Source organism: Pinus tabuliformis, chromosome Q (genome assembly GCF_031772625.1).
Source record: "Pinus tabuliformis cultivar Carrire ecotype Pingquan chromosome Q, CPIR1, whole genome shotgun sequence".
Classification (NCBI taxonomy): Eukaryota; Viridiplantae; Streptophyta; class Pinopsida; order Pinales; family Pinaceae; genus Pinus; species Pinus tabuliformis.
The window spans coordinates 111,225,581-111,250,162 of record NC_142296.1 but is presented as its reverse complement, the minus strand read 5'-3'; the positions used below and the strand labels follow the sequence as shown (position 1 = coordinate 111,250,162).

The 24,582-nt window shown below is 41.3% G+C and overlaps 1 protein-coding gene across 3 annotated transcripts in view; it reads left to right on the top strand.

Annotated features, from left to right (window-relative positions):
• LOC149218477 (uncharacterized) overlaps positions 1-24,582 on the top strand; it is a 500,716-nt gene that overhangs the window by 417,051 nt on the left and 59,083 nt on the right. For all 3 annotated transcript variants that reach the window (XM_089384075.1, XM_089384076.1, XM_089384074.1), the window contains one exon: positions 8,550-8,732. In XM_089384075.1, the coding sequence (XP_089240201.1) occupies positions 8,550-8,732 (183 nt within the window). The remainder of the gene's footprint in view (positions 1-8,549; positions 8,733-24,582) is intronic.

Here is a 24,582-nt window from a genome sequence, read left to right as displayed (position 1 = left end):
TTCAAACAAGTGATTTGTTGCAGCGAGGGGCAGTGAGTACATAGCAGAGAGGCAAAGATAGTGCCTAAGGGTCAGCGCAGTGACCAAAGAGGCTGACGCAGAGACAGCTAAAAACTGCGCAAAGGCTGAGGGGCTTGTGTGGGTGATGCAAAAGGCTAGAGAGCTGACGCAAAGGCCTCAGGAGCTATGCTGAAGCTAGCAGGGCTGACGAAGGGCCAAGAGGAAGCACCGGAAGGATTTTCGTGGGGTAGACTAGAGCTGAGAGGCTGAATATTTGTCTCCGAGAAGAAGTATTACTGCCGTGTAACAATCTCTGTAGGGTGAGCCATTTCGGCACTCTAGTTGTACTCAAGAACCTGCTTAATAATAAAACCCTCAGAATTGCTGAACCGGTTTTCTCGCATTGGGTTTTTCCGGGGACGATTGTCCAAAAATAACGGTGTCCCTTATGTGTTTGTTTCAGTATTTCAATTGATGATCTGTATATGAGTTAAGGCTGCATCTGTGTTTATTTTCAATATTTATATTTATAAATAACTTGTTAATGTAATAAACAAGTAGGAGAATTTAAACTAGAAGATGCAGTAGGGATTTCTAACGTGTTAGACTTAGAAATTTCAACATGGTATTAGAGGGTTGCAGATCACAAGAGGACTGAAGGCATCAACAATATCAGAAATTTACAGCAGTAGCAGTTGTCTCGAGAGACAAAGCTGCTCATAAGTAGAAGGAGAAGAAGTGACGCAAAGGGTTTGCGTCATCATTTTGAGCTAGAGAGAGGCAGAAGAGGCTCACAAAGAGCCACGTCATCCTACTCAGCCAAGTAGGATTGACGCAGTTGGCCAGGGGAGCGATTCAACTTTTGTCGAGACTATGCAAAGCTGGAAGGCTCAGTTTCTTCAGTTGCCAGAGCTAGGGAGTTGTGGGCAAATTCTAGTTGGGAAGTTGGTGGGGTGTTGTTTCTGTCGAAGCAGAACAATACCTAACGGGACAAAACCAAGGTAGAGGGAGTCGCTACCTTCACGGATTTCTAGCCAAGAAATCCAGATTTGAGTTGCATTTACAAGGAGGATTGGAGAGGAGTGGTTCGACATTTGGCGAGAAGATTTCCGGCAGGGAAATCGGGACTTAGAGGGAGATTTCCAGGAGAGAAGTCGAAACTCATAGGTGTCCATAAAAGGAGCGGAAATGGCAGTGAATGGACTAAGGGATCAGGACAGGTTGGACAGGGCTTCCAACTTTGTCATCTGGAAGGCCAAGATCCTGGCAATCCTGGGTCGACATCGCATCAAGGGCTTCGCCTCGAGAACCGTGGCTATCCCAGTCAACCCAGCTGATAATGAGAAGTATGAGGATGCAATGGCGAAAGCAAAGTGCATAATCCTTGATGGAGTCAAAGATCATGTCGTACCACATATTGCTGAAAAGAACACAGCAAAGGAGATGTGGGATACTTTGATGACATTGTATCAGGGCACTTCCGTGCAGCGGAAGATGCTATTGGAGAATCAGCTGCGGTCGTATCAGATGCAGAAGGGGAAGCAGATAGATCTATTCCTCCGCAGATTGCAGAAGATTTGTGACCAACTTACTTCCATAGGGGCTACGCCGAATCAGGAGTTCACGGTGAGGACCACCCTGAATGCAGTCTCCAAGGAGTGGGAGACATTTGTCCAAGGAATTTTGGGAAGAGCTACTCTTCCAGGATGGGAAGAGATGTGTGCAGCTCTTCGCCAAGAAGAGATCAGATGGATGACCAAGGCGGGGAGTAGTGGCAAAGGAGGTCGAATCAAGAAAGAGGAGGAGGAGGCTACAGCCCTAGCATCTACAAGACAGCAAGGGAAGAGGAAGAAGAAGAATATCTCCAAGGTGAAGTGCTTCCATTGTGGGGAGTTGGGTCATTATGCATCCTAGTGTCCCAAGATGAAGAACAAGGGAGAGGCTTCTGACTCTAAGGCAGCTTCGGCTAAGACGGAGAAAGAAGTCGAGACTGATGACGACTGTGCCATGATTGCTCATGCATCTCTAGAGAAGAGATGGGGAGACATCGAGTTGTAGTCAGGAGGACTACATACTAGGGGCAGGATCCTTGAGGTGCCCAAACTCTTGGATCATATCCGGCTACAGGAGCCCTTAATGATAGTAGCAGGATGACAGATGTCGGGTAGAAGCAAGATGCGATGGAGCGACAAGGCGGTGCTAGAGTGCAGAGGTCTATAGCAGGGTAGTGGAGGTTGCAGCAATGCAAGAGGCACATAGATGTTTGCAGGAGTGCAGAGGCAGCAAAGGGAGCACGGGATAGCAGCAGAGGTACCTTCAACATCAGGAAGCTTCCGGACAGACAAGGATCTCAAAATTTGGGTAGATCAGTTACTTACTTCTCAGTAATTCAGTTGTAGTGCAACAATTAGCAGTGGCAATGCTAGGGGCAGTATGGGCAGTTTATTGAGAGGGAGTTGCAGTACAGATGTAGTAGTGGCAGTGGCAGTTTCATGGGCATTTGTACAGTAAGCAGCAGTGCAGATGATGTGGGGCAGCAAGCCAAGCATCAGCACAGGTACCGGTGTGGAAGGATCAGTGTGATGTTTCAGTGGTGGAGCATTATTAGAGCACATTCCTCGCTAAGAGGGAGTGTTGATTTGTGGTAGCATCGAATGTGCTCTAGCCATGAAAATTGGTGGAGAGGCTAAGGCACATAAGATCTCCAAGACCTAGAAATGGTTTGGGGAAATTCCACCCAGTTGGAGAGATATTAAAATAATTAATATTTTTAATGGGGTTCCTAAGTCTAAACTTAGGAAAATTAAAATATTAATGGGTATTAATATAAAACTGGGTGAGAATGTTCTAAATGACATGGATCAAGCCAAATCTAATCTTAGCCGTTGATTATAGAGTTAATCTCATCCGTTGAAGACTCAACAGGAAAAGTATAAGAGGAGGCTTGAGGATCAGTTGGAGATACACCAAGATTGATTAGTCAGTTCGATTTTCTGGAGCGGGGCTTGCTGAGAAAATTCGAACAAGTGATCTATTACAGCGAGGGGCAGTGAGTACATAGTAGAGAGGCAGAGATAGTGCTTGAGGGTCAACGCAGTGACAAAAGAGGCTAATGGAGAGGCTGAGGAGCCTGCGTGGGTGACGTAGAAGGCCAGAGAGTTGACGCAGAGAGTCAAGAGGCTAATGCAGAGGCCTCAGGAGCTATGCTAAAGCTAGCAGGGCTGACGAAGGGCCAAGAGGAAGCGCCGGAAGGATTTTCGTGGGGTAGTCTAGAGTTGAGAGGTTGAATATTTGTCTCCAAGAAGAGGTATTACTATCGTGTAACAATCTCTGTGGGTGAGCCATTTTGGCACCCTAGTTGTACTCAAGAATCTGCTTAATAATATAAGCCTCAAAACTGCTGCACCGATTTTCTCGCATTGGGTTTTTCCGGGGACGATTGTCCAAAACTAACGGTGTCCCTTGTGTGTTTGTTTTAGTATTTTAGTTGATGATCTGTGTGTGAGTTAAGGTTGCATATGTGTTTATTTTCAGTATATATTTATAAATAGCTTGTTAATGTAATAAACAAGTAGGAGAGTTTAAACCAGAAGATGCAGTAGGGATTTCTAACGTGTTAGACTTAGAAATTTCAACACTCTGACCCCTGTACGTATCCCCTGGGTGGGCCCCAAGTATCAAGAGTATGTCTCACGCATGCGAACTTACCCTGCTCCTGCCAGACCACACAATGAAATCCGCTATCCCAACTCCTAATGATACACCTCGACACTGCTCGGAGTTTGGGTACCCTCCTGTAGACGAAGTCTACCATCCACCGTCCCTCAAATGTGAGCCCAGGGGTGGAACATATGCTACCTTGGCCATCAACCACGCCATCCCTAAGCCAGTATTCGACAACTTGTGCACCTACCAAGTGTCTCAACTAGAGAGTCTCCTCCCGGCTCATGACACGTCGTGTCTCATCCAACTGTCTAGGGTGAGCCTCCCATGTCCCACTACCTGAATGGAGAGTGTGAAGAGGCAACAACCAAACACTCTGTGACTGTAAGCAACACTAGAGGATGATGGGTGAGTATGTCCCAAAGGGTATGATCAAAAGTCTGCCGGAATTCTCAAGAGTGATCCTATGGACGACACTCTCTCTGCCTCGGATCTGTTGATAACCCCCTCGAAGCCCTGTCTCCGCTAAACATGGTGTCCCCAGATGCTCAACAATGTCCTCATCGATCCTAGGCGAGTTGCATCCAATGGTACACCCAATGCCCCTGTCCATAGGCCTCCTTAAAGGCAACACTCCAAGAGTCCGCTACGCCGCACCATGTATCACTGCATACCACCAAGCAACATTGCATTCCTCGACATGCCACTGTATGCTGCAACCTATCCCTGTACACCACTTGATACCCTTGGCTACAGCTATGCCATCCCGTACTGTCCTGTGTCCCACCTGTGTCACTACACCTGTTAGTCATCGCGTGTACTTGATGCGATGTGAGGCACTCCAACTCCACAACGTAGTCCAACATACTATGACACACCCCCATGCGTCCCAATGCCCATCTACAGACCACTGCTCCATACTAGATGCTCCCACACACCCCTGGATGTGACAGCCTAGAGTTGTGCCTCTATGTGTCGGCCCACACCTGATCGGATGGCACCTCCTCAACAGATGGCCCTATGTGTGTAGGCTCTATCCTCTCCACCAAGGTGTCAAGTGGGGCTATCAAAGAGGTCTCGAATAATGGTGACTCCTGCACCACACCGGGTAGATCGATGTGCTCCTCACCATCCTGTGGGCTCTCAGCATCATGCTCAACCTCCTCCTCAGGCTCTTGATATCTAAATCCAAGTCTCCACCAGCAAAAGCGTCCCTTGGTCTCACCCTCTAACTATCCCTGTCCTGCTTGCTCCTTCTCAGGAGATCTAGTGTCCTGATTCTGTCGACCTTCCCCACATGAGGTAGATGGTTGCACCCCCACGACTTGCTCACCTCTAGTGTCTTTGTTGTAAGGGTGAGGATGGGTCTGGTCTGTCATCCTCCTCAACTGGGCCAACCTCTCATCGTCCCAACGGATTCCACCCCAGAATTTATGCATACTAGATTTCCCTTGAGCCATGGGTTTGTCTCCTGTTTCACCCATCAATGTGCACTCATCCCTGAATCTTCCATGATTTTTTGGCTACCCACAACTGGGCCAAGATTATGCTCTCATACCACTATAATGTTCCAAACTAGGAAAAATAGTGCTATGCAAAGAAAACAATAAAAACAACACTATAAAATTGAAACATTCAGTGCACACCCATAAAAAGTCCAGAAATAACCAATAGCTGAGCCATTTTATTATAATCAGGGAGAAAAGTACAATAATGTGGAAGTGGTGCACCTGGGCTTGCCTCAATGGCAAGCGTGGTCAAGCCCAGATGGCACAAATAACTGCTACAATGATGCCTTGCGTTGCCCTTGTGAAACTGTGCTGTCTGTAGCAAAGATGCTGCTGGAAACCCCACCTCCGATGCTCAAAAAATTCCAGGAAATTAACCCCGGCCTCTCCATCAAATACCTAGAATAATCCACGAAGGAATTCACCAAATGTTGACCTCAGAATTTTGGCCCAAATTCTCCCTAGCTCCTCTAGCTGCTAGCTGAGTTGGGACTCTTGTTTGACCCCTCAGATTTGCCTAGAAAAATTTGCAAAATTAGCCCCAAGCTCCTCAACCAAAACCCAGAAAGGGTTTGGCTTGGTTTTGACCTCAAAAATTTAACCTCCCAAGAACCATGCCCTCCTCCAATTGTTGAAATGTACGACCTACCTATAACTCCAGAATAAGCCCTCCAAAACACGCCAAAATGGCTGAAATAATCTTCCTCGAACTTCCCCTTATCTCTCCTAGCGAATACTTGCTCCACAACTGACCCATGAATTCCCACGTGTTCTTAGTTATGAGTCCCTACACTGGCCTTGAGTGTTGGCAATCACGCTGCTCCCAAAAAGAAATCTCCAACTCCCGAAATCCTCCTAAAGGCTAGTCTCACCCTGTACTTCCTTCTCCAAAACTCCTCCGGCAATTGCTCCCCGGAAGGCCACTGAATTATCTATTGCGTATTCCATTACTGCGTCCTTCTGGAGTACGCACTGACTGAATGATGGCTAAGTTGTGGGCTCTAAATATCCACCTGCAATCTCCTGGAATGATAGAAAGAAACCTCACTAGGGTGGCACTCGTGGTCCACCGAAGAGAGGGTGAGTTCTCTGCTTGGAGAACTCATGCTAAACAATGGGTGACCCGACTAAGCAGCTCAAGCAACTAAGGTTGAGTTCAATATGTCAAAAGATACCAAATGAGGTTGAGGCTCCTCTATTTATAATTTGTGGGCCTATTTTCCCATGTGGGCCCCCCTCCAACTAGCAATTCGACTTTCACTCCTTAATCATTCGAACTACCCTCTAAGGTGAGACCACCTACCATGGTCACCAGTAGAGGACGTGTTCTACCTCCTTTGGCTCCTAGTTCTTCAGCTTCTAGAGGACATCAAAGTCCAATGTCAGTTCCAAGGCCTTCCTCATCTAGAGGGAAAGCTATTACATTTTCTGAGAAGAGGGGCAAAGGAAATCATTAGTTGCTTAGTGGTTCATTTCATTGTACATGACTCATGATATGAGATATACTATTATATTTTTTGTTGATATTTTGAGGTTGAGTCAAGACTCAAGATTCAGGGCCCTCGCCGATTTAATCCCGATCGTGATTATCACAACATTGATAAGGAGTCCTCATCATGCAGAAACGAATCATAGAAATACCAAGGTTTCTCTATGCTATTGCATGCTTCTTATATCCATCAATCTACAGTAGTATGATAATTATATTCTTTAGTGTTTGGTCCTCTTTCATTGGGATTTGGCAGTGCTTGGGAGTCTCTACTCAATATACCCATTGAATGTTCAAGTGTAGATATATTTTTAAGCATGAGTTCAATTATTTGCCTACTCTTTATTCTATATGGCATGATGATGTGTTCACCCATTGTTGGCTAAAGGTGCCTTACTAATAAAAGATGCAAAATCATTAGAGGAAGTAGCTTATTTTGATTTTTTTTTCTATATTAGTAGTCTTGAGGAAGATGATATAAGTTCCATTGTTATATCATTCTAAATTTTCATTTGTTTTTTATAAGTACTTTTATGTAAATATATGATGGATTTTCAAAAGAAGGGAGGGACAAGGGACACTATACTAGTATAAATTCACTTAAGGCCATGCAAATATGTCCTATGTATTTTTTCTATTTTTTGTAGTATGAATTCCATTATCGTTTTCCTATTTCCAATGCTGCATTTTTTTATTTGTTATTTGTTATTAGGTTACTAGCCTCTTACCACTTAGACATTTACAACTTTTGGGTATAGAAATTTAATAACACTAGTCACATGATCATGGAGCCATTCTTTTTCACATCAAACCACTTCACTTGCAAGAATCCTTGTTTTGTCATTTATCACCTAATAATTTAGGCATATGAGGACATGCATGCCAATATTTTATATTTCCAAATGTTCATTACCTATATGGCTGGAAAATTATCCCAATTGTAGTGGGCTTCTTCTAATATACTCTGACAACATTATCAAGCAAGCATTCGGGAGTTTAATATGATATAGAACGTTGCATACTCTCCCATTGACTCGAGGTAAGACTAGTCCCCTTTTCTCATTGTGCTTCAATTCTTCCTTACTATTCTCTTATACATTATACAACATTTCAACTTTCTTTCATTGGTTAAGATAGGTTACCTTAGTAGGTACCACATCACCATGAGAATGACTTGAGATAATGGTGAAGAATGTTATGTTATAGTCCACAAAAATTCTCATGAACCCTTGGCAGATATTGGTGGAAAAATGTTTTCACTCAACTTTCTTAGTTAGTAGTGTTTGTATTATACATGTTAACTATCAATGATTGAGATACTTGTAATGGGTGTTATGTTATGGTTGTGAACAAACATGCTCATGCACCCTTGGTGTATATTGGTAGACACTGGACAAATGATTTCATAGCATCTTGTATGTGTAACATTTAACTTAAACATTGTTTATCTTTTTCAGTTAGTAGTGATTCTATTTTTTCTGGACAAATACTTCCCCCCACACACTTGAACTTGAGAGAAGAATGACAGAGTTGGTACCTTTCCAGTTCTATTCAATAAATACCTGCCCCCACTACCATTCTTCCCTTGGTCTCTGGATGGAGAGCAGTATTATCTGCCAGCAGAAATGGAGACTAGTAACCTTGCAGGAGTCAATGACAATGGATCTCACTATCTCCTTGGGAATTACACCTTAGCAGAAAGGGTCAAACCAACTAAACTATACCTTGGGGTTTAGTAGTGATTATATTGTACACATGAACCATCAATGATTAAATCTGAGTATGATAATTGATTGCAATTTTCTAGTGCCAATTTTTATGTTTATGTTCTTGTGTTGTGTTTCTCTTGATGAGTTCTTAGATAGAATCCTTTAATTGTTTGCTTGCAGGAATTGCAGAGCAATGAAAATGCTCATCTAAGGGAATTTTTTCTACTAGTACCTGCATTAACAGTAAATGCAGCAGAAGCCATGCTTGAAGGCAAAGATAAAATTTTCAAAAGAAGTCGTGATGCAGTGAACGCAATATATACTGATGATGGGTTTGTACTCGGTGTTGCTTACATTCTAAAGGTTAGTTTTAATTGATTTCTATCATATAACCAATTTCTATCATTTTTTCCTTGAAATATCATTTAAAACAATTTGACTCAATCATGCATATAGAAACACCCTTCAGTCTAGATATTCAAATAGTCTAAATAATTTTTTTACCTCATACTCTCAATTTAGATTGAGGAATGTTTTTACAAATGGTGATTTATGAATGTGAATTTAGACAATATTCATGTGTACTGGTCACCACTTTATCTATAACTAACAAATTAAACATTTTGTGAAATCATTAACATCTTCATTCCTTGAGTCATGCCTAAGAAAAATGTAGGAATAATTATGTTGTTGATCATGGAGAAGAATTCAATCATGGAGTTATTGTTTCTTTAATAATTGTTGATAAGCCATGATTGTTAAAAGATAGCATTCTGATTAACATTGTAGTTGTTATAGCAGCGTCACTTCCAATTAGAGGGTTAAGGTCTTATTGTTGTTTGGATTAACATTAGACATAGAAAAGAAGAGTGTTAGCAAAATAATGCATTCACATAAACAAAATGAGCAAATATAAACAAAAGAAAAATGGTGCAATGATAAACAAAAGCAAAATGGTGCAAAGATAAGATAAGATAAATATATTGATGTGGGATGAATGACTCAAAGCTAGGTCAATGGGACTGAAGAATGTAGAATCAACAAAAAGCACATGTAGGAATACCTAGAGCTACTTCAGAAAGCATAAAGTAAGCTAAACTAATTAACACATGAGGAAGAGAGAGCAAATCCCTTGCCACCATTAGTGGTTGAGGATGGACCAATGCAAACTTTGATAATTCCACCTGAAGGATTTGGAGAAAATCCAAAGGGTTCGGGCTATGAGAGTCTAGGTGGATGCCCATCGTTGCAGCAAAATCTAGTGGGCCTTGGAGGGGGATACCCTACAAGGCTATCACTAGACTAAGTGACAACAATGGGGTGATGGCCCATTGTTACAACACCCAAAACCCCCTACTCTTTATGGATTTTCACCAATGGGAGGAGTCTCAATATGTATATAAGTCACCTAATAGGTACTTTAAGCTTCAAGGTGTAAGGTGATAAAGAGGCCTCAAGGGAAAGACTCAATTTAGGCACAAGACTCCAAGAGGAGGAAATTTGCTTTCCTTGAAGAGGCCAAATTAGGGCAACACAAGACCTAGGTTTTGATTGATAGGTTGAGAGTTGGGATGATCAAGGTCTAGGTGCAAGGAAAGGGTTTCCCACAATGTATTCTAATGAGGTTAAGGCATATGAAACCCTTAAGAAGCCCCCAAGTGTTGAAATTTCTAAGTATTACCCATTAGACATTTTTCTGTATTCTCTAGTTTATTTCGCCTACTCGTTTAATTACTAACAAGTTATTTAACCATGTAAATATTGAAATAAACACAATACAGTCTTAGCCATCTACAGATCAACAACTAAAAGAAATGAAGAACCACACAAGGGACAATGTTATTTTTGGACAAATCGTCCCCAGAAAAAACCCAACTTGGGAAAACCATTGCAGCAGTTCTGAGGGTTTTATTATTAAGCAACTTTTCTTGAGTACACTGGGTGCCAAACTGGCTCACCCGACAGAGAAAATAATCTGGCAGTAATACCTCTCTTTGGAAGCAGATATTCTGAAAGTCTGCTCCACGAAACCCTCTCCAGCCCACTCTGAAGCACAGCATCAGCCTTCCTGGCCTTTGCGTCAGCCTGAAACCCTCTGCATCAGCCCTCTGAGGCTCTGCGCAGCCTCTCTGGCTCTATGCATCACTTTTGTAGCGTCTGCATCAGTGACGCAGGCCCTTTTGGCCTCTGCGCAGTCACTGCTGGTCTCTACGTGGCTTCCTCTGGCTCTGTGTCTGCCTCTCTGCCTTGCACTCACTACCCCTTGTTGCAACTCTGATCACTAGTTCGATTTCTCTTAACAAACCCCGCTCTAGAAAATCGTACTCACTGATCACTCTGGTGTATCCCCAACTGACCCGCAAGCCTCCTCTTATACTTTTTCTGTTGAGTCTTCAATGGCCGAGATTACATCTCTAATCAACGACTAAGATTAGATTTGGCTTGATCCATGTTATTTAGAACCTTCTAACCCAGTTTTATGTTAATACCCATTAATATTTTTATTTTCCTAAGTTTACACTTAGGAACTCAATAAAAATATTAATTATTTTAATATCTCCTTCACTGGGTAGAATTTCCCCAAACCATTTCTGGGTTTGGAGATCTCATGTGCTTTAGCCTCTCCACCAATTTTCATGGCTAGAGCACATTCAATGCTACCCCAAATCAACACTCCCTCTTAGCGAGGAATGTGCTCTAGTAATACTCCACCACTGAGCATCATCCTGATCATCTGGCACAGGTACCTGTGTTGATGCTTGGCCTTCCTGCCCAACATCCTTTGCACTACTGCATCCTGTACTATTGCCCATGGCTCTACCCCTGCCACTGCTACATCTGTACGATAGCTCCTCTGCATCCGTGTTGTTGTTGGTCCTTCCTCGCAACACTGCATCTGCACTGCAGCCCTCTCTCCTCATGTTGCATCGTGTTGCCCATAGCACTACTGCTGCTACTGCTACACTGCAACTCAGTTACTGAGACGATGGTAACTAATCTACCCAACTACTAACATCCTTGTCAAGCTAGAAACCCTCCTGATGTTGAAGCTCCCTCTGTTGCTATCCCGTGCTCCCTCTGCTATCTCTGCGCTGCTGCAACAACTTTGTGCTTCTCGCATTACTGCAAACACCTCTATGCCTTCTTGCACTGCTGCAACCTCCTCTATGCCTCTCACACTGCTGCAACCCTCTCTGCGCTGCCAGGGACTACTGCACTCTAGCACTGTTCTTCTGCTCTATTCGCATATTCTTCTACCGACATCCATCATCCTGCTACTGTCACTTCGAGGTTTTCGTAGCCGAATATGATCCAAGAGTTTGGGTACCTCAAGGACCCTGCCCCTCATCTCCTATAGTCCTCCTGACTACAGCTCGATGTCACCCCACCTCTTCTCTAGAGGTGCACGAGCAGCCATGGCACAGTCGTCATCAACGGCCATCTCCGCTCCTCTTCTGGACTCCCTCTAAGTCTCGAATTCCCTCCTAGAAGTTCTCTCTTAGACTCCCTCTGAGTCTCGAATTCCCTCCTAGAGGTTCTCTCTTAGACTCCCTCTGAGTCTTGATTTCCCTCTTGGAAATCCTCATGCCAACTGTCAAACCGTTCCTCTTCGATCCTCTTTGCAACTGCAACTCGAATCTAGATTTCTTGGCTAGAAATCCCTCAAGGCAGCGGAAATCCTCATGCCAACTGTCGAACCGTTCCTCTTCGATCCTCTTTGCAACTGCAACTCGAATCTAGATTTCTTGGCTAGAAATCCCTCAAGGCAGCGGTTCTGTCTACCTTGGTTTTGTCCCGTTAGGTACTTTTCTGCCTCAACAACAACAGCACCCCACCAGCGTCACACTCCACAATTTGCCCACAGCTTCCTATGCCTCAGCAACTGAAGAAACTAAGCTTCTTGGTTTTGCGCAATCTCGGCAAGGCTGATTTGCTCCACTAGCCAACTGCATCACTCCTACTTGGCTGAGTAGGATGACATGGCTTTTTGTGAGCCTCTCACTGCTTCTGCACTGGCCCCTTCTCTGGCTCGAACTAATGACGTAGGCCCTCTGCGTCAACCCTTCTCTGCTGCTTTTTGCCTAGGAACAACTTTTGTCACTCAAGACAGTTGTTTCTACTGCAAATTCTTTGATTTAGCTAGTTCTTTCAGCTCTCTTGTGATTTGCAATGCTCTGATACCATGTTGAAATTTCTAAGTATTACCCATTAGAAATTTTTCTATATATTCTGGTTTATTTCACCTACTTGTTTAATTACTAACAAGTTATTTAACCATATAAATATTGAAATAAACACAATACAGTGTCAACCATCTACAGATCAACGACTGAAAGAAATGACCAACCACACAAGGGACACCGTTATTTTTGGACAAATCGTCTCTGGAAAGACCCAACATGGGAAAATCGGTGCAGTAGTTCTGAGGGTTTTATTATTAAGCAGCTTTTCTTGAGTACACTAGGTGCCAAACTGGCTCACTATACAGAGAAAATAATCTGGCAGTAATACCTCTTTTTGAAAGCAGATATTCTGAAAGTCTGCTCCACAAAACCCTCTCTAGCCCACTCTAAAGCACATCGTCAGCCCTCCTGGCCTCTGCGTCAACCCTCTGAGGCTCTACGCAACCTCTCTGGCCCTCTACATCACAATTGCAACCTCTGCGTCAATCACGCAGGCCCTTCTGGCCTTTGCGCAGTCAATGTTGGTCTCTGCATGGCTTCCTCTGGCTCTGCATCTACCTCTCTGCCTCTGTGCTGGTCTTCCGGAACTATCTCTGCCTCTCTACCTTGCACTCACTACCCCTTGCTGCAACTCTGATCACTGGTTCGATTTCTCTTAGCAAACCCCGCTCTAGAAAATCGAATTGACTGATCACTCTGGTGTATCTCCAACTGACCCTCAAGCCTCCTCTTATACTTTTTCTGTTGAGTCTTCAACGATCGAGATTACATCTCTAATCAACGGCTAAGATTAGATTTGGCTTGATCCATGTCATTTAGAACCTTCTAACCCAATTTTATATTAATACCCATTAATATTTTTTTTTTCATAAGTTTAGACTTAGGAACCCATTAAAAATATTAAGTATTTAAATATCTTCTTCACCAGGTAGAATTTCCCCAAACCATTTCTGAGCCTTGGAGATCTCATGTGCTTTAGCCTCTCCACCAATTTTCATGGCTAGAGCACATCAGATGCTACCCCAAATCAACTCCAAGTTGAAGTTATAACCAAACCAGGATTTATCCTAGGGCAAACAACTAGGGCAAGGGAAATTATGGATGAAAATGGAATGAATGCCCATCAAAGGGGAATGATTTTGTGGAAACCACTCAACCCTTGATGTTTAGACTTTCCAAGACCCAAAATTCCCTCTCCTTGTCAATTTGAATTGTTACCCACTAGAAGTGGGGACCCATAGGAGTGCTTATTTCCTGGTCATCTTCCTCAGTCGACAGCCAGTAGCCCCTGAGAGCCACTCATAGCTGATGTGATGTGTTGCTTTGTTTTCGCTCCTTGCATCAATTATATCTTTCCTCGCCCATTTATTGAGACCATATGTTAAAATGTGGGAAATTTCAACCCAGAAGGTATGTTTTTCTTTGTGCAATCAAGTGTTTATGCTTGTTTTCCTTGGGCATATTAGGCATGGATTATTGGGTGAGTTGGAAGATGGAAGGGCTTTGACCATGGTCTTGTTCCCTCACCTTAAATAGGGGGTTTATCCTCGATCCTAGTCCGATGGGATCTCCCCTATTGACCTATGGTCTTAGGAAGGGCACTAATTGGGAAACCTTGGTTTTAGTAGCATGGTTCCATTTTCCTGTTCCACATTTTTCACTCCCATCTGTGTTGAAAAGTGTAACTATGTTCAGTCTCCATAATGACATGTAAATATGATTTTATGTAATAAGATGTAAATAAGAAAAATGAAATTATTTTATTGACTTGCTTCATGGGTTTCATGAGCAAGGATTTTGTTTTTGAGTCAAGACTCCCATTGAGAGTCTTTAGGATCTATTTGTCATCTAGTCATAAAATGTAAGAGTCATTGTCATGTAATAAAGTCATGTTACACTTTGTAAATGGTCATCTTGTCTATGTAAAAATATCCTCCAAGAACTTGTCATCTAACCTCTTCAAGTCAGCCTACAATTATGAAGGAATATGCTAGAACAAGTCGGCTTAATCTCCAGCTGTCAAGTCAGCCTAAAGACCCAGTGAAGACATGTATAAATAGCCTAACTCGACCTCATTTGTAGACACACAATTCAGACAAGCAACTCGACTTGAAGAAGTGCAAAGAAAGGGTGAAAGGTAGTATTATGAAGAAAGAAGAGAATAGAAGTGCGAAGAAGGGGGAGAAAGAATTCTTCTGGGTAATGCAAAGTTAGGGTTTCTTCTAGGCTAGTGAAAGTGACTTTCCTCTGGGGAAGCAAAGTATCTTTTGGGCAGTGCGAAGTTAGGGCAGCGAAGTTTCTTTTGGGGCAACCAAGTATCTTCTGTACGAAGAAGGGTTTCTTCTGGGGCAGCAAGGGAAAGACTCTTCTAGGTAATCAAAGTAGAGACCAAGTTTCTCTATAGAAGACCTAGAGGCCGAGATTCTCTAGGGAAGTTGTGAAGGCGTAGTGGAAAAGGATAAAGATCGAGTTTCTCTAGAAGGAACCAAAAGGAAGCAGTTCTAGATCAAGAAGAAAGGCAAAGGAAGGAAGAGGTTGAGCATCAAGGTTGGTGACAAGGTTCTTGAGAAGATACTAGAGTCAAGGGTCTATATCAAGGTCTTAGTACTTATCAATTGAAGATCTATAAGAAGAATTTTGATCGGGTTTTCCTCTCAAGAGGTAAGAGGTTTTGGCCCTGGCTGAAGAAGCCTGCATACTATGTCACTTGTCTTTTATGCATATTGGTAATTGCCTTGATGAAAGAACACATTAATAACATAACAAAGATAAATCATAAGACTATAAGATTAAGAAGTAAAAGTGCATCTCAAGCAATTATCAAGAAGAGAAATTGTTAATTTTGAATGCCCTAGATTTCTCAACACTGTACATTACAAGCCCTATTTCATCATTTTCCTTTTTTGTGTCCACATGACGATTAGGTCCACAAGGCACTGGCACTCCCCCCTTCCCTTGTCCGCATTTCAGGGTTGTGCCTGGAAATGTTGTCCTTGAGGTTGATGTAGCTAAAAGAAAGTTAAAAACATATCATGGCCACAAGCTAGAAACAAAAGAAAAAGGAATATTATAAATGCAGAAAATGGTCGAGACATTAAGTAGCACATGGGAAAAATCCAAAACATGAACTCTACCCCTTATCATGGCCATTACCTTGGTTCCTAGGGCCCCATGAGTGCCCCCACATCATTAAGGAACCCATGCACATCACAACCCTTGGTGGGCAATGAATTACCCCACCTTAAGTGGATAATAACTGCTTTACATCATACACAACATGGTCTAATTTCCTAGAGCCCCAAGCAGCAATACAAAAAAAAACAAGAAAAGGAAAAGGGAAAATAAAGAGGGGTGGAAAAACAAAGGTCATGGTAACTCATGTATCCACGATTGCTCCCCCCTACATCTATACACCCAATATGTGGTCATCCCACATTATTGCCATCCTTGTACCCATGCTATTTGGCCTTGAGACCCATGTGATCCCATACATTTCATCATCATTCATATGCCACCTATCAATTAAAGGATGTACTAAGGACCTGTCATTCCTCTTAGGGGCTAGGAACACCTAATAGGGTTGTTTATTAGCCACTCCTACCTAGGGAGATAACACTATTACGAGATTAAAGCCCCAAATTTGGAAGGGAAGCCCCATATGAAGTCTCATTGTGCGTTTGATTACAAGTTTGGTTCACTTAGATGCACTAATGAATTATTGTGCCTGATGGTTGTTGATTTCTGGGAGCATCGGATGTGCTCTAAGCCTCAAAATTTGCAGGGAGGGTAGGACACATGTATTCCAAAATACCCAGGAATCGTTTTGGGAAATTTCACCCAGAAACAGTTTTATTAAAATAATTAATTATTTTTAATAGGTGCCTAAGTCTAAACTTAGGAAATTAAGATAATTAAAGGGAATTAATGAAACTGAGTGTGAATCTTCTAGAAGAAGACAGAGATCGAGTCAATATGATCTAAGCCATTGATTAGAATCTAATCTGGGGCGTTGATTATTCAATTAGAAGATTATAAGAAGAACTTCGATGGGCATTTGGAAAATAGACTAGGCAGATACTCAGTTGTCCAAGCAAATCAATTTTCTCATGGGATGAAGTTCGGCAAGAGAAAATCGAATTAGAGGGAGAGTTTCAGGTTGGAGAGAGAGCGCATCAACAATAGTTGGGAGTGCAGGAAGCAGAGAGAAGTAGCAGAGCAGAGGAGGGATAGCGCGGAGGTAGTGACGCTAGGACTGCGTAGAAGGTGACATAGTGAGGGCAACAGGTCCTCTCCAGAGTCAGAATTTCACTGTGAAGCGTAAGAAAACTGTCTGTAAAATTTCTCACAAGAATTCCTCTTCTATTCTGTTGGTTGTATCTTGTACATGAGATTTTGCTGAAGATCAATAAAGAAATCCTCATCTGCTGCACCGGTTTTTCCACATTGGGTTTTTCCAGGGACAGTTGTCCAAAAATAACTGTCATTGTGATTGTACTTGTGCTAGTATTTTTCCTTGCATTTACTTTTCGCAGTATTTTAATTGTGAGAGCTGCAGTAGAATTTATTTCAGTATTTGTTGTAGAAACACTGTGAATAACTTATTTCTGAATTAATAAGTAGAAGAAATAATATCAGTGATTGCAATTGGATTTCTATTCAGAAATTTTCACATGGTATTAGATCTAAGGAGAAACAAGAGAATGGAGCCAGAAGAGGCAACGCTGAACAGATGTGGAGTTGCACAAGCTGCAGATCAAATCCCCAAAGGGATTGCGCAATCTAGGAGGGAAAAATTTTCGTGGGAAAATATCTCTCTGAGTGAGTCGACAAAGAGAAAGATTTCTAGATTGAATTTTGCCATTAACAGAAGGAGCGGCACAACAGTCTCAACACAGAGCAGTGTTTAGGTGGGACGCAATTTTGCTAGGCAAAAAAAACGTTAGAAATCGATAGGAAAAATAGCACAAATAAGGATGGGAAATCAACATGTCTTTGAATTATCTTCCAAATTGGAAGAAAAAATCACATGCTTGTCAAGTTCAGCGTCAGCAGAGGTTTGGTATATTGATAGCGGGGCTTCAACTCACATGACTAGAGTATTAGAATACTTCTCAAACTATCAAGAAGAGAAGATGGACTTCAAGATCGCTATGGGAAATAGAACAAAGTGTACTCCAGTAGGGAGAGGCACCATAACATTTCAAACGGAAGCAGGAACAAGCATCCAAGCCACTAATGTTCTGCATGTGCCTAGGTTAGGAATGAATCTGATTTCAGTGTCCCAGTTACAAGACACTGGATATAATGTATACTTCATTGAAAGGAAAGTATACGTCAAACATCCAAGTTGGAAGAAGATGAGACAAATTGGAGCTCGAAGCAACAAACTATATAGATTGCAGCTCGAGTCTCCAATGATACTGATAGGCAACAATCATAATGGTGAAAAGGAACTGAATGAACTGTGGCACAGGCGAATGGGACACTTACACCATGGAGCACTGAGGATGCTCAGAGAGACTGTTATAGGAGTTCCAGTCCTTAGTACTGAGCATGATGATGTATGCAAAGGATGCATACTACGGAAGTACGCTAAGGCAACTTTTTCCAGAAGTAACAATAGAGCGAAAAGCATATTGGGATTGATACACTCAGATATTTGTGGCCCAATGTCCATGAGAGCTCTTAGTGGTGGCGAATACTTCGTCACCTTTATTGATGATCACTCTAGAAAAACCTGGATCTATTTCTTAAAGGCCAAGGATGAGATCTTTGATCAGTTCAGAGAGTTTAAGGCTCTCGTAGAGAACATGACAGGGAAAAAGATAAAGGTATTGCATTCAGATCATGTTGGAGAGTATACGAACAAAGACTTCATAGATTTTTGCGCAAAGGAGGGCATCAAAAGAGAATGGACAACTCCATATAATCCAGAGCAGAACAGAGTAGCAGAGCGAAAGAATAGAACTATTGTTGGGGCGGCAAAGGATATGTTGTATGACCAGGACTTGCCTAGATTCTTATGGGCAGAGGCATGCAACACAACAGTGTATATTCAGAATAGAACTCCTCACAGAGCATTGGGGAAGAAAATGCCTGAAGGGGTTTTTCCAGGGAGAAAGCCAGAAGTGAGTCATCTCTGAATGTTCAAAAGTGTGGCATATTGTCACATTCCAGACGAGAAGCGTAGTAAACTGGATTAGACTGCAGAAAAGGGGTACCTCTTAGGATACAGCGAAACCTCGAAGGCATACAGAATCTACATTCCTAGCAATAGGAAGATTGTAGTAAGACAGGATGCAAGTTCATGGAGGATAGAGCTTTCAGGAAATCTCGAGAGATGCATGCCGAAGATTAGTCAGCAGATGTTCCATTAGTCCAAAAGAAGCAGGGGCGACAAGGAGGACAAACAAGAGGAAAAACACTAGGATCGAGCACAATGACCAATACCAGTATTTCCTTAAGAGTAGGAGATCCTGGCAGTTCTCAGCAAATGGAACAACAGGAGGAAGAATTGATTGAGCCTCCTACAACCAGTGGTAGAACCAGTAGGGAAGTACGGCAGACACTGAGGGACGCAGAGGATTTTGTTGGAGCTCCTAGAACTGACAAAAGGTAGCGTAGACAGCCTGACAAATACCAAGCCTTGGTAGCACAAGTTGAAGAACCTTCAAGTTTTCAGGAATTCATACAACACCAAGTATGGGTGGATGCCATGGTAGAAGAATATAGTTTTATCATGATGGTTGATGTCTGGGAAGTGGTACCTAAAGCAATGGATAAATCCGTTGTAGGATCAAGGTGGATCTACAAGATCAAGTATAAGGCTAGGTTCGTAGCAAAGGGGTACGCACAAAAGGAAGGAATAGACTATGAGGAGACCTTTGCCCCTGTAGTTAGATATACCTCTATCAGATTTGTTATATCCCTAGCAGCTCAGATGGGATGAGAGATTCACCAGATGGATGTCAAGACAACATTCTTGAACGGAGAGATCGAAGAGGAGGTGTATATTGAACAGCCCGAAGGCTTCAAGACTCATGAGAAGAGAACTCATGTATGTAGGTTAAAGAAAGCCCTATATGGGCTCAAGCAGGCGCCAAGATCTTGGTATGGTCGGATTGATAGTTACTTGCAGCAGTTGAGATTCATCAAGAGTGATGTTGATCCCAATCTCTACTATCTTATGGTGGAGAATGAGCCACTTGTTCTAGTATTATATGTAGATGACTTATTTCTAACAAGGTCATCTAGGTTCATAAAGGACTGCAAGAAGAATCTTGAAGCAGAATTCGACATGAAGGATATGGGGTTGATGCATTATTTTCTAGGGTTGGAATTTTGGCAGAAGAATGGGGAGATCTTCCTTGGGCAAGGAAGATATGTTACAAAGATTTTGAAGAGATTCAGAATGCAGGATTGTCAACCCATGGCGACGCCTATGATCACCAACTGGAAGAAAATAGATGCATAAAGAGATAAGGAAATGGACCCCACCTTATACAGACAACTCATTGGGTTGCTTATGTATCTGGTCAACACCAGGCCAGACATTTGTTTCGCTGTCGACACCCTTAGTTCGTTCATGGTGGAACCGAAAATAGTACATTAGGCAGCAGCTAGGCACATTCTTAGATATTTGGAACAGTGAAATATGGGTTGAAATACACTCGAGGAGATGACGTCAGATTGAGCGGATTCACAGATGCAGATTGGGCAGGTAGTTCGGTAGACCGGAAAATTACCTTTGAGCATTGCTTCAACGTTGGATTAGGAATGATCTCCTAGTGCTGAGGAAGCAGAAGTCATTGGCTCTAAGATCAGTAGAACAAGAATATATGGCAGCCAGCACAGCTACATGCGAAACCATATGGCTTAGAGAACTGCTTGTGAGTCTATTCAAAAAGAGGATGGAAGCTACCAGTGTTTACTGCGATAATCAAAGTTTTATCAAACTCTCTGAGAATCCAATATTTCATGATCGGTCGAAACAAATTGATATCAGATATCTCTTTATCAGAGACTGTGTTCAGCATGGGGCAGTAGAATTGCAGTATGTCCCCTCAAGAAATCAGGGAGCAGACGTACTCACAAAGCTCTAGGAAGAGCTAAGTTCATCCAGTTCATGGAGTAGATGGGTATGGTAGAGAACCTGTTTTAGTAGCAGAAACAGATGGTTTCTCAGTTGCAGTAGCAGCAGATGAGAGGGAGTTGCAGTAGAGACGCAGTTGGCAACAGTATAGATGCAAAATTTGTGCAGTAGTTGGTGGGCAGTGATGTTAGAAATCAGCAACGCAAAGGGAGATGTTACAGAGTTAGGGTGATGCTTCAGCAGGTTGCATTACTAGAGCACATTTCTTGCTAAGAGGGAGTGTTGATTTCTAGTAGCATTGGATGTGCTCTAAGCCTCAAAATTTGCAGGGAGGCTAGGACACATGTATTCTAGAAATCGTTTTGGAAAATTCCACCTGGAGACAATTTTATTAAACTAATTAATTATTTTTAATGGGTGCTTAAGTCTAAACTTAGGAAATTAAAATAATTAAATGATATTAATGAAACTGGGTGTGAATCTTCTAGAAGAAGATAGAGATCGAGTCAATATGATCTAGGCCATTGATTAGAATCTAATATGTTTCGTTGATTACTCAACTGGAAGATTATAAGAAGAACTTCGATGGGAATTTGGAAAATAGACCAGGAAAATACTCAATTGCCCAAGCAGATCGATTTTCTTACTAGCTGAAGTTCAGCAAGAGAAAATCAAATCAGAGGGAGAGTTGTAGGATGGAGAGAGAGGGCATCAGCAATAGTCGGTAGCGCAAGAAGCAGAGAGTAGTAGTAAAGCAGAGGAGGGACTGCGCAGAAGGTGATGCAATGACGGCAGCAAGTCCTCTCCAGAGTCAGAATTTCACTGTGAAGCATGAGAAAATTGTCTGTAAACTTTCTCACAAAAATTCCTCTTCTATTCTGTTGGATGTATCTTGTACATGAGATTTTGCTGAAGATCAATAAAGAAACCCTCATATGTTGCACCGATTTTCCCACATTGGGTTTTTCCAGGGACAATTGTCCAAAAATAACTATCAATGTGATTGTACTTGTGTTATTATTTTTCCTTGCATTTACTTTCTGCAGTGTTTTAATTTTGAGGGATGCACTAGAATTTATTTCGATATTTGTTGTAGAAACATTGTAAATAACTTATTCCTGAATTAATAAGTCGAAGAAATAATATCAGTCACTGCAGTTGGATTTCTATTCAAAAATTTTCACAATGGTGAGGATGCAGGATTGGACATTATATGTAATTGGCAGGGGTTTCCTCAAGGGTTTGGCAACTTAATTGGAGCCCAATTCCACTAGAGGATCATATTGAGACCCTTGGGTGAAGCGTTGAGAGCCATGGGACTCCCATCATTTGTAGAGCATCATTTTACACCATGCTTATCTTCAGTACCCTCGGCATTTTTCTCATTGCTCCACATTATTCATGAGATGATGCACTTGGACCGGTGTGCCCTAGTCGACTTAGCATTTACCTCGTGGTGTCACAATTGATCCGGCCTAGAGGAGGTTTGTCTCACCACTTAAGACATGGGAGGGAAAGCAACATTGTCAGAGCCCTTAGTGTTGGAGCATTGCAAGCTATTCTATCATCAAGAGACCCATGCGCTGCTTAAACTGTCTGCTGGAAAACTGCACTTTAATCCCAGTGTGTTGATTTGCTGTTGCTAGGCGTCCTTTGAATGCTGATATCTGTGCCTCTAAATCTGAATAAGAATGATTGTTAATCTTCCTCCTTCAAATGCTAAAATCATGTCTATAATCAGGTTGACTGATCTTTTTTTCTAGGTGTCCTTTGAATCTCCAATGCTTGAATTGACGAATGATTTTATGTCACTTTTTAAAGTGCTTCACCATTGTCGTAAAATATTTGGAAGAAAATATTTTGATAAATGTTTTTTTTTAAAACCTGTAAATTCATATTTCTCTATTTTCATAAATTCCATAAATGAAATCTCAAAATATTTCCTCAAATAATTTCATCCCTTAAATCCATCCATTGTTTGAAATCCATGTCTTGTTTTGCCCTAAATTTACATATTTATGAATAAATAAAATTCATAAACAATTTCATAAAACCATTGATTGATTTCCTTCCCATGGTTTTGAAAACCATGTGTTGTTTTGCCATTATTGGTAAAATATCTCTTAGTTTCCCTTTTTTACTCCTGTAAAATAAAGAATTTATCCAAATCTTACGTTACCATATATTTTCTCTCCATACTTTATTTTCCTCCTTATATCTGGGAAACATAAACATAAGTGAACATATTCCTTCGGTCAATTTTATGCTTGAATTTCACTTTTACCTCTTTATAATTATCCCATAAGGAAGAAATCTCTTTCTAGCATTGGAAACTTCATCCTCCTCTTTACTTCATTTTACTCAGCCTCCCCTTACCTCAATTTTTCACCCATGACTGTAAAAATGTTCCATCCATTATCTCCTTTCATTCAATACTTTATAGTATATAAGCTTGCTTGCATACCTCATAGACATCCTGCCTCAAATTTTTAAATTTAAACCAATGTAACAATGGTCTTTTCGGGGCGTAGCGGGTAAATGGTTTTGGAGAGGGGTCCCAAATGAACGAGAGGATAGGTGTAAAAAATTGTAAAAAACAGTAAAGGCGAAACGACTTTTGGGCCCCCGAAAACAGTGGATTAGATATCTCACAAATCTCGATGTCGTTTAATGATTAAGTGTGGGGTGGGGACACAAATTTAATTTGACTTTAATCTTACATATATAATATGATAATAAATGTGGTTCCTATAGTTTAGAGATTGGGTTTGTTTATTTTTAAACTAAATTTAAATATTTTAAATAAATAATTTTATAAAATATATAAAATTATATATTTTATATATATATATATTTATATATATTTTATAAAATTGAATTTCATTCAAAATAAAAACTATTAAAAATAACTCGGAGACATTTATAAAAACTTTATCAAAATATTGTGATCGTGATCCAGGGAAAAATTTCTTCGTCACTTTGTTCCCTGGCAACGATGCCAAATGTTGTACTTGTTTCTCGTAGGCAGTTCTTGGCTGCAAAAACTACACTGAGAAACCAACTTGACCAATCTTTAGATTCAAGTTGGCCCTTGAACCAAAGGGGGCTCCCTCAAATGTCACGAGGCCTTTTTTTAACGTTGTTCACTGTCACTAGACAGCAGCCTATGGAGCACAATTGCCAGATCTATGATTTATTTTGGGTGGTTGCTGATTATTACACAATCTCTATCCATGAATGAATCCCTCTCTTGTAGATTCCTTGGTCAAAGTGCCAGCATCCAGTTTGATAGAATGCCATGATTTTTTAGAGAATTTGACAGAAGAATATAAGAGAATACATGATAATTAAGTAGTCATACTGAATACTTAATCAACCAGATATAATGGATGCATGTAGAAGATTTCTACAGCCAAACAAAACACATTCAAGAGATGACAGAAGGCAACAATTAAAATATGTAGAGGAATTAACCAAGACAAACAGTTCAGTTAATTAATCTCTTTAAATGATTATAACTTTGCAGGGGATTTCAAAGAGATTGACACTCAATCTATTCTTACCCAGATCTCCTATGTTACCTTGAACATGTGCAAAAATAAGGTATGAAAGTACTAGAAAAACAACAAGAAAAACAAATTCTGTCATGAACTAGAGCTAGAATACTTCAATTAGGAATTTTGTAATAAAAGTTTTACAAAGCGACAGGGTTTTGTCATCAAAATCCAACCCCTTTACATTACAATTGAAATAATATATAGAAAATTACATTAAGCTGACTGTGTCTAGCTTTTTGGAATAAAAATCTGAACAATAAACTAAAAATAAAAAGAATCTCTGAAAAACTGCAGGAAATTTGGAGTTGTTTGCAAGTCTTCTGCCTTGAACTCTTGAGTTTCTTAAACTATCTGCTGGAAAACTGCACTTTGATCCCAGT